General features: G+C 54.3%; 2 protein-coding genes across 2 annotated transcripts in view; one reads left to right on the top strand and one right to left on the bottom strand.

Moving 5' to 3' along the window:
- MAF1 (MAF1 homolog, negative regulator of RNA polymerase III) overlaps positions 1–2,514 on the bottom strand; it is a 17,241-nt gene extending 14,727 nt beyond the window's left edge. Inside the window, exon 1 of the mRNA XM_015420024.1 lies at positions 2,372–2,514. Within this exon, the coding sequence (XP_015275510.1) occupies positions 2,372–2,514 (143 nt within the window). The remainder of the gene's footprint in view (positions 1–2,371) is intronic.
- A 42-nt stretch (positions 2,515–2,556) lies between these two features.
- The window catches only part of SHARPIN (SHANK associated RH domain interactor), an 8,262-nt gene continuing 728 nt past the window's right edge, over positions 2,557–10,090 (top strand). The window contains exons 1-9 of the mRNA XM_015420023.1: positions 2,557–2,751; positions 4,014–4,018; positions 4,731–4,906; positions 6,078–6,194; positions 6,726–6,867; positions 6,966–7,056; positions 7,249–7,516; positions 7,643–7,770; positions 7,980–8,153. Coding sequence (XP_015275509.1) covers positions 2,557–2,751; positions 4,014–4,018; positions 4,731–4,906; positions 6,078–6,194; positions 6,726–6,867; positions 6,966–7,056; positions 7,249–7,516; positions 7,643–7,770; positions 7,980–8,153 — 1,296 coding nt within the window. The remainder of the gene's footprint in view (positions 2,752–4,013; positions 4,019–4,730; positions 4,907–6,077; positions 6,195–6,725; positions 6,868–6,965; positions 7,057–7,248; positions 7,517–7,642; positions 7,771–7,979; positions 8,154–10,090) is intronic.

Here is a 10,090-nt window from a genome sequence, read left to right as displayed (position 1 = left end):
TGACACTGTCTAACCATCTCATCCTTTGCCGTCCCCGTCTTCTTTGACCTTCAATCTTTCCAAGCATCAGGGTCTTCTCCAGTGAGTGCTCCCTTCTCATTTGGTGGCCAAAGTATTTGAGCTTCAGTTTCATTATCTGGCCTTCCAGGGAACAGTCAGGGTTGATTTCTTTGAGGATTGACTGATTTGTTCTTCTTGCAGTCCAAGGGACTCTCAAGAGTCTTCTCCAGCACCATAGTTCAAAAGAATCTATTCTTCTGCGCTCGGCCTTCCTTATAGTCCAACTCTCGCAGCCATACATGACTACTGGGAATACCATTGCTTGGACCATGCGTATTTTTGTTGGCAGGGTGATGTCTCTACTTTTTATCATGCTGTTTAGGTTCGCCATCGCTTTCCTCCCAAGGAGCAGGCGTCTTTTAATTTCATGGCTGCAGTCACAGTCTGCGGTGATCTGGGATCCCAGGAACGTGAAGTCTGTCACTACTTCCACGACTTCCCCTTCTATTTGCCAAGGAGTGATGGGGCCGGATGCCATGATCTTAGTTTTTTTGATGTTGAGCTTCAAGCCCACTTTTGCGCTCTCCTCTTTTACTCTGAGCAAGAGGCTCTTTAGGTCCTCTTCACTTTCTGCCATTAGAGTGGTATCGTCTGCATATCTGAGGTTGTTGATCTTTTTCCCCGCAATCTTAATTCCTGCTTGTGATTCATCTAGGCCAGCATTTCGCATGATGTACTCTGCATATATATTAAATAAGCAAGGTGACAGTATACATCCTTGTCGTACTCCTTTTCCTATGCTGAACCAATCAGTTGTTCCATATCCGGTTCTAACTGTCGCTTCTTGGCCCTTATACAGGTTTCTCAAGAGACATGTGAGGTGGTCTGGTACTCCCATCTCTTTAAGGACCTGCCATAGTTTGTTGTGATCCACACAGTCAAAGGCTTTAGCATAGTCAATGAAGCAGAAGTAGATGTTTTTCTGGTACTCTCTCTAAGGTGACTGCTCAGCAATTTCCTTGAGTGCCCACGAGTTTGCACTGTATGAATCCGTTTATTATCTTGTGCCCTGCATTTCCTGGCCATTCCAAACAATCCCTGTGTTCCAGTTTCTTCATTGCTTTAATAAACACTACTTTGCTACAAACGTGTGTTTAGCTGAATGCGTGGAGGATCGGACAACGAGTTCTTGTATTGTGAGAAAGGGAGAAAAGGACTTCTTTCTTGACCTGCAATCAGTCTCAACAACGTTCCTTCAGAAGGATCAAGTAGAGTAAAGGCAGGTCAGCTGTCCATACATTCAGTGTTAGATCTCACTCCGCAGGCAGGAAAGGGGGAAGATATACAGGATTCAAAGTGGGGGCCCCTGATAGAATTAGGCCAATCAGAGGATGAGCTGCAACACGCCTAAACTAAGGGGTTCAAGGTACCAAGGACAGAAGCCCAGTTAAGATATAAGACTCAGCGGAAGACAGGAAAATTAACATTCCAGCACATTCAGATTCACCCAGTGGCCTCCTGCCTTCCCCTCCCCGTTATAATGGCAGCGCAGCTGATACCTTGTCAGGTAGCCCTGTCATGCGTCTGGAATGTGGAGGGGTGCCCTCCCCTTTTCTATCTCAGCTCTCCCTGTATGTTAGTTTATGCTTGACCTTGTAGATGTTCCAGCTGCAGTATTATTTGATTGGGAAAGCTAACTGTTTTTGCTTCGCCTGCTTGGCGTGAACTGTATCCATTGGCTCATGCTTACCTGGGGGATGTTTGATTCTAGTATAAGCCAGAGGCCCTAATATTGGCAACCATTCCTGACACAAGCTGTACACGTGTCTCTAGTGATGATTTTTACCAATAAACAGTTCTCTTCTCATGAAGCCCTGTGTTGAGTAACCTGACTAAGGACCCTGACACACCTGCTCTCTCCCAGGCATAATCTTGTAAACCTCCAGCCTGCCGCCATCACCACCAGTGGCCCACACGCCAGGGGAGACGGAGGCAAAGGAGCCGCCACTGCTCAGTCCCGGGAACATGCCCTGATGGCACACTGCTGGGCACCGCCTTCTACCCCTGGATCGCCATGGGAGCCGCCATCAGCTGTATTGTCCTTATTTGCACTTTATGCTGCATCTGTGGATTTTGGTGCATTGATTGTTCTATTGCACCTTAACCCGCGTGTTATTTTATTGTATTCTACCCGAGTAGGCCGCCTTGAGCCCGTTTGTCCCGGAAAGGCGGGATATAAATTGAAAATAATACATAAAGAAATTAAGAAAGGCAGCAGTCCGCCCTCGTTGGAGGCTCCCGCCGGCCGGCCGGCCTCTCCGGGCCCCGCAAAAGGAGAGGAGCGGAGAAGCTCCCGCCCTGCCTCCCGGACCTCCCGGCGACAAGCACGTGACCAGGGCGGCGCCGTCCCCCCTCTTGCCGGGCGGGGGCGTTTCCGGACGCCCGGGAGGGGCGTGGGGGCGGGACTTCCGGTCTCGGGCGGCGGAGGCGGAAGCGCGCGCGCCGTTTCCGCATCCGGGCGGCGGCTGGAGGAGGAGGAGGGGGGGTGGCGGCGCGATGGCGTCGGCGGTGCCGGGCTCCTCCTCGGCGGGGCAGGCGCTGCTGGCGTCGGCGCGGGCCTGGGTGCCGCGGCCCTCCCTGTTGCCGCTCCCGGGCCGCGCGGGGCGGCGCCTCCTCCGACTGCAGCTCAGCGCCGCGCCCGGCCACGACCGCTTCCGGATCGGCTTGAGGGGCGGCCCGGACTCGGGGCCCCGGCTCGAGGCGGACTTTGCTCCGCTGCCCGCGAGGCCGGCCCGGCCTGTCCCCGCCCCGTGCAGGCGCCCGCGCGCTCCTCGTCCCCCTCTGCGGGCGCTCTCCGGGTACCCGTCGGGCCTCTCGCGCCAGCCGTCCGCCCCGTCGGAGGGGGTCTGGGGCGGCCGAGCCCCTGCTGCGCCCCCCCTCCTCCTATCCTAAGGACGCGAGAGAAGCCAAATGCTGGCTCAGGCCGGGGGCCCAGACCGAGAGCTCCTGTCTCTGCCTTGTGATGGGCCCCCGCTCCAGGTGCTGATCCAGTTCCCTCTTGAAGCCGCCCATGCTTGTGGCCGCCACCCCCCCCCCCCTCCTGCGGCAGGGAATCCCACCTGTCAGTCGCTCTCGGGGTGAAGAAGGACTTCCTTTTATCCCTTCCAACCCGACCGCTCAGCAGTTTCACGGAGTGCCCACGAGGAGTTCTCGTATGGTGAGAAAGGGAGGAAAGGACCTCTTTCTTGACCTGCTCTATCCCCATGCAGAATCTTGTCAACCTCGATGCTGTTCCCTCTTCAGCCGCCCTTTCTCCAAGCACCTCAACCTTTCTTCCTAGGGAAAGCGTTCCTCCTCCCCCTTGGGGTTTCCTCTGCTGCCATTTTGTTGTTGTTGTTCAGTCGCACAGTCGAGTCCGACTCTTCGCGACCCCACGGACCAGATCCTGCCAGGCCCTCCTGTCTTCCGCTGTCCTCTGAAGTTTGCTCAACTTCATGTTTGTTGCATCTATGACACTGTCCAACCATCTCATTCTTTGCCGTCCCCGTCTTCTTTGACCTTCAATCTTTCCCAGCATCAGGGTCTTCTTTTAACTGCTGCCATACGAGGGCTCTTTGGCTTCCTGTGCCCGCCTGAGGTGCTGGGGGCAGATAGCGGAGATCAGGAATAGATAAGCGGGCTCTGCTTCCTCTGTCAAGTGGAGAGCCAGGGAGGGCGGCGGCAGTCCCAGCTCCCTGCTATCCCCTGTGGGGGGCGCTCCTCCTTCTGGGGTCCGGCGTGCTGTGCAGTTGGCTGGGAGGGAGGAGGGTATCTGGGACCCAGGCCCCTGGCAAGGAAGCCTTCGGGGCGCTGCTGGAAATCACCTGGAGACTGTGGCTGTTGGGTCCAAGGGGGGTGGAACTGGCTGCCAGAGGATGTTGTGATGGCCACAGGAACTAACAGCTTTAAAAGGGGACAAGATAGATCCATGGAGGAAAGGTCTAGCAATGGCTACTAGCCATGGTGGCTGAGGAGAACCTACACATTGAGAGACAGTCAACCTCTGAATACCGCCAGTGGCAGGAGGCAACACCAAGGAAAGCCAGTTTGCTGTAGTGGTTAGGAGCACAGACTCTAATCTGGGTGAACTAGGTTTGATTCCCCACTCCTCCACTTGCAGCTGGCTGGATGACCTTGGGCCAGTTACATGTTCTCTGGGAGATGTTCTTGAAAAAGAGCAGTTATCACAGAGCTCTCTCAGCCCCACCTACTTCACAGGGCGTCTGTTGTGGGGAGGGGGAGGGAAAGGAGTTTGTAAGCCGCTCTGAGATTCCTTCGGGTAGTGAAGGTTGATGTATACTTCCAATTTCTCCTGTTGTTGATCATCTAGAGGAACTGGGTGGCCACTGTGTGTGACAGGATGCTGGACTAGATGGACTATTGTTCTGATCCAGCAGTACTCTTCAGATGTTCTTCTCAGGGGAAGGCCTCGGCCTCTCTGCCCTGTTGTTGGCCATCCAGAGGAACTGGCGGGCCACTGTGTGTGGAAGGATGCTGGACTAGATGGACTATCAGTCTGATCCAGCCGGGCTCTTCTGATGTTCCTCTCAGGGGAAGGCTTCAGCCTCTCTGCCCTGTTGTTGGCCATCCATAGGAACTGGCGGGCCACTGTGTGCGGCAGGATGCTGGACTAGATGGACTATCAGTCTGATCCAGCCGGGCTCTTCTGATGTTCTTGTATTTTGCCTCTAGAGCCTGGTGGAGTACAGCCTCAGGGAGATTTCCTATGAAGTGAAGACTCCCACGTGCCATGAGTTGAAAGTCTTGGCTCGGCCGGATGACCCCATCGTCTTCCATTTTGAGGATGAGCACGAGGCGCAGAAGTGGTGGGCAGTCGTCAGCAGCTCCCTTTGGGAGGTCCAGAAAGGTCAGCGGCTGCCCAGGAAGGGCCGGGCAATTGTCTGGGAGGGGCTGCTTTTGTGGTCCCTGGCCGGAAGAGGCTCGCTGGCTCACTCAGAGCGTGTTTCTGTTGGTGTTGCGTTTGCGGCCAGGAAGCAAGAAGCACGCACCCCGCGTGGGACAAGACTCCCCATTGGGACAGCAAGTGTGGCTGGTGGGCCAGACCTGCCACAGTCCCATTAGCATTAGTCTGAGAGAACGGGGGAGTAGGAGGCGCTGCAAGTGCAGCTCTGCATTGCAGAGCGGGGTGTCAGACGGCCCAAGCCAGAGAGACTAACTTGTGCCATTCCAAATGGCGTTGGCTAGCGATACCCAGGGTTGTGTGGCATGGTGTCAAGTTTCTGGCCCTACGAAGCAGGCACAGAGATTTGCCGGTAGTGCCCAATGTACATGCAGGGGTTGTGTGTGTGAAGGCACTTCCCAAGCATTGCTCTCCCGACCTTGAAAAGAAACAGCTGCTTCCAGATTCTGGAGCCGTTTGTACACTGCTGTCTGTGAGGGCCAGTTTGGTGTTGTGGGTAAGTGGACGGATTCTAATCTGGGAGAACCGGGTTCGATTCCCCACTCCTTCTCCACTTGCACCTGCTGAATGATCTTGGGCAAGCCATAGTTCTGGCACAGCTGTCCTTGAAAAAGAGCAGTTCCTGTCAGAGCTCTCTCAGCCCCACCTACCTCCCAGGGTGTCTGCTGTGGGGAGGGGAAGGGAAAAGGAGATTGTAAGCCGCTCTGAGACTCCTTTGGGTTGTGAAGGGCGGGGCATAAATCCAATCTCCTCTTCTCCTCCTCCTCCTCATCTCCCCCCATTTTTTATGCACAATGTCCATCATCAAAGATCAGTACTGGTGCTCCTGTCCAGAGGTTTATCGGTTCTCCAGGGTGGTGTACCAGGGTGCCAATAGCCTCTTCTGGGTGCAGCAGCCAGTTTTAGCTGGAGTAAACACTTCCTAGGGCATACGGACCAGTAGATTCATTCCTTGCCCACAAGAAGCCTTTTGCACTCTGTGTTGCTTTTTCTCCAGTGTTGGGATTTCAGGCTGGTCCCCTTCATGGGCAGCTCTGAACTGGCTGAGCCTGCCTGCTGCTCAGTCTGAGGAGCTGAGTGTTTCCGTCCTCTGGAATTTCTGTCTGTCTCTCCCCAGCTGCTGAGGGCCCCCACATGGCGGCAGGACAGTCTCCTCTCCATCTCTCAGCTGCCACGAACTCTCTGCCGGTGTCAGAGCCTGAGGCCTCTCTGCCCTTGGACCTGGCGAGGAAAGGTTGGTGGCCAGCTGGGCTGGGAAAGGTGCCACTGCAGGCTGCAAGCAGTCAGCCTGTGGCTCTCTCTAAATCGCATAGCCAGCCAGCAGCGTTGGAGAACGCATACTGAGTGAACTTACCAGGAAAGACCTAGATTGTGCCGCCTGGGAAGTTTGCCAGGTCTTGCTGCTTGTTGTTTTTTTGCTTTCTCAACCAGTCAGACTTGCTTCCTCGGCTTCTCATGGAAGGTGGCATCAGTGGGCTGGGAACTTCCTTCTGCCAACTTTGGGTTAGGCAACTGGCCCTTGTGAACAGTGGCAGGCTCTTTGGGAGATCATTGGCCAGTGGTTAGGGGAGTGAGTAAGGAGAATGTGTTACTATAAAAGCGAGCAACCTGTTCGGAATTTGTGGATGTTGTGTTGGGGAATGTGCCACGACACAGTAAAGGGAAGCCTGTAGAATCCAGCCATTTCTTGCAAGGTGGGAAGGGAATGGATGGGCAGCCAGTCCAGCCAAGCTGTGTTCCAGCCTTTGTGTCCTTATCGCTTTAGAAGACCTGGCTTTCCACCTTTCCGTGGCTATTGGACTTGGGGACCAGGAAGAGGCCGTGCGATGTGCCACAGCGCTGGCTCAGCAGCAGGCCGCTCTACGCATCCTGCCCAAGGAGTCCTGCTACCCTGCGAGTGAGATCAGGTGAGTGTGTGTTTGGAGCAGGGAGATCAGGGTAGGGGAAGCTCAGCCTTGGCAATAGTGATTTGTGCCATCTTGTTTCCTGGTTTTCTTTCTTGTAGCATGAAGGTGGGCGTGGAAGATGCTATGTGCTCAGCCACCATCACCATCCCGGTCCAAACGTGTACCACAATCGCAGCTCTCAGGCAGAAGGTAGGGCGGGGCCCCGGGAGTGTGTGTGTGTGTGTGCCCCAGGACTGGGAGGCAGAGAAACCTGTCCTGCCTTTCGGCCTTGCACCCCAATAAGCCTCGAGAAAGATGGCCCTTGTCAGGGGACAGTCCTGAGGTCTTCAGAGTGCTGTAAAAGAGAGACTCACCGTGCCTCCCTTTTCTGTCCTTTCCAAGGTCTTCCAGGATTACGGTTTCCACCCCAGTGTCCAGCGCTGGATCATTGGTCAGTGCCTCTGTGTCGACGACCGAACGGTGGGCTCCTACGGGATCCGCAAGGATGGAGACACGGCCTTCCTCTACTTGCTCACGGCAAAGGTGGCCAATCTCTCCGAGCAGCGCTACAAAGAGGACAAAGACTGGGTGGTGCTGCAGCCGGCCCCTCCTCCGCTCTCAGGGGGCTCTGGCACCGGACAGCCTTCGTCCAGCCCTCTGCCCAAGACAGGTGGGTGGGCCAGCGCTTCCTTAGCAGAGGCCGTGGCTTGCCAGGACCAGCGGGCTGTCGGCCTCCTCCTCCTCCATCTTCCCGCAAGGGGCTGATGCTCCTCCCCGGTGCCTTTCTGACCCGCAGGTGTGACCCCTGGAAGTAAGAAGACAGATATCGAGGAGAGACTGAGCGCGCTGCAGCTCACCAACCTCCTTCCCAGCCATCCTCGAACTCCTCCGGCTGCAAATGTTGCCCCCCCTTCCCCCGTTCAGGTAGAATCTCTCGCCTTGCGCTAGCAGTGCTGTCCCCTGGGGGAGGCACTCCTCTTGTCCTGCCATGTGGCTCCCTTTCCCGCTGTGCGCTTGCCAAGGCTCGGGCGAGAGCCTCTCGTGCGATGGCCGGGCTGAGCCGTGGTCTCCTGGCGGGCAAAGGGCTGGCGAAGCTGGGGTCCCATGGGTGTCTTCCTCCGCTCCCCTTGCAGGACGGCTGGTCGTGTCCGACCTGCACGTTCATCAACAAGCCCACCCGCCCCGGCTGTGAGATGTGCAGCACTGACCGGCCGGCCAGTTACGTGGTTCCCGGCGGCTACAGACCCGACGAGATGGAGCTGTGGCGGATGCAGCAGGAGAAGGAGGGAATCCTGAAGTACCAGCAGGTGAGGCGGCTGCGCTGGTCTCGGCCCCAGAGCCTCTGTGGGAGGGTCCCGGGTGCTGCCCGATGGAGGGAATCGGCACAGCGAGTGCAGCGTGTTGACCGGGCCTGGCTGGACCCCGAGTGGTCGTTGGCCATCTTCCGTTGTGGTCGTGACCTTCAGCTTTATGCCCGATCCCCACCTGTGGGGCTGTGCGTGTTTTTCCGTGTGGATGTTAAAGTTGGTTAGTGAGTTATTGGTTGGGAAGTGGGGGGAAATATTATGCCAGAAATGCAGTTACTTCTGGCTCCCTCCCCCTCCTTCCTGGCAGGCAGTGGTGGGCCACATGGGTTCATCTCTGGGTCTCTCTCTCCAGCGGTGGCATGGAAGTGCCTGGCTCAGGTCCAGGGATTTCATCCACCGGCAAGCAGCGGAGCACTGCTGTGGCTTCCCACTTGTGGGGTGACCGGGCCCCCGTGGCTCACCACTGGTGAGAGGTTTGAGGACGTTGATGCCGGCTTGGCTGGAGCGATGCTGGGGTGGCTGTGGCAGATACCAGGTGTGGAGGGGTGGAAGGTGCCCTGGCCTGGTGAAGGAGGCCCAGGTTGAGCCGCGAGGTCTGACGGTGCGGTAGATTTAGAAGCCATGGGAAAGCTAACTGTTTTTGGAGGGTCTGAAGGAACAAAACAGATTTGTTCTGTGCTGTGGCGTCCTTCCTATGGGGGGGGGGGTCTGTGTTTCCTTTAAATCATACTCTGTGACGTACTTGCTTTTAGGGGAAATGGTTTGTGAATATAAACTTGGTAGTTTCTGCTGCCACCAGGAATTTAAAATTCCAACTCTCTCTCCTTTGGTAGTGTAACCCAGGGTCTGGGCACTTTAGAGGACTATGTTGCCCTGAGGAAGTACTGTACTGAATTCTAGGATATATTTAAACAAAAACAGATTTATTGATATAAGAACAAAATAGGTTTCTGGAAAAAGGAACTTGTAAAATATAACTAGCACAAGCTTTGTGTCACACCAGTCTCTCAGACACCAAAATTCCACTCTGACAGGATTCTCTCTCTTTCTCATATGTGTAGCCAACCTGGTTAAACTCTTTGACTTTTCCACACAAGATAAAACATTGGTCTAATCACACATTTTAGACACAGATTGTTTCTTTTCCTTATAGAGTCTCTCTCCACAGACTTTCTTTAAAGCTTTTCACACTTCACTCTCCAAAGACACACAGAACACTCTAAACGTTCTCATAAAACACACACACACAGGTTAATCTTCTCAGAACATCTCCCCCACACTCTCAGTCATCAACCAGTCACAGCACATGCATCTCCCTCTATCACCCTCCTTGTATTACTGGTCAAACTAACATTTAAAGGAACACACACACATCAAAGCAAGGAATCATTACACATGCTTTCTTAGCAAGACAAAATTTGTCATTTTACTTCATTGTTTATAACTGTAATATTTGACGTATTGATGGGATTTGGAAGTACAAAGGCTGCCGTTTCCTCCAAGCAAGGGAGAGCTGCCAAGTACGTATCTTGGTGTTTTGCCTTCTGAAAAGCGGGGGGGAGAGAGAACTTGAATATGCAACTGGCAGGGCTTGCTGCTTATTCGGATGTTCAACTTTACAACTTGGAAGTCGTGTGCTTGTGTTATGTAATAGTGTATTATCCAGAGAGCATACCATAGACAAATCAGTCGTGCTTAAGCAATAAATATCCTTTCGAAAATATGTGTATGCCCATAGCATCCGTAAAAATTACCTAATGAGGTAGAGTTCTATGTAAATCTTAATGCTGTGGATTCTGACGTTGCTTTAAAACAAATCTGAATGAATTCCAGAAGTGACAAAATGTCGTTGGCTTTTCTTTTTGACACGTACCAAACTTTCATATTTTTCTCCCCTTTGGAAAAATAGGAAGAAGGTCCGGGGGGCGGGTGGGTGG

Source organism: Gekko japonicus, unplaced genomic scaffold, assembly GCF_001447785.1.
Source record: "Gekko japonicus isolate JY-2015 unplaced genomic scaffold, Gekko_japonicus_V1.1 scaffold6373, whole genome shotgun sequence".
NCBI lineage: Eukaryota > Metazoa > Chordata > Lepidosauria > Squamata > Gekkonidae > Gekko > Gekko japonicus.
The sequence above is the reverse complement of the archived record's forward strand: the minus strand, read 5'-3'. Positions and strand labels throughout refer to the sequence as shown.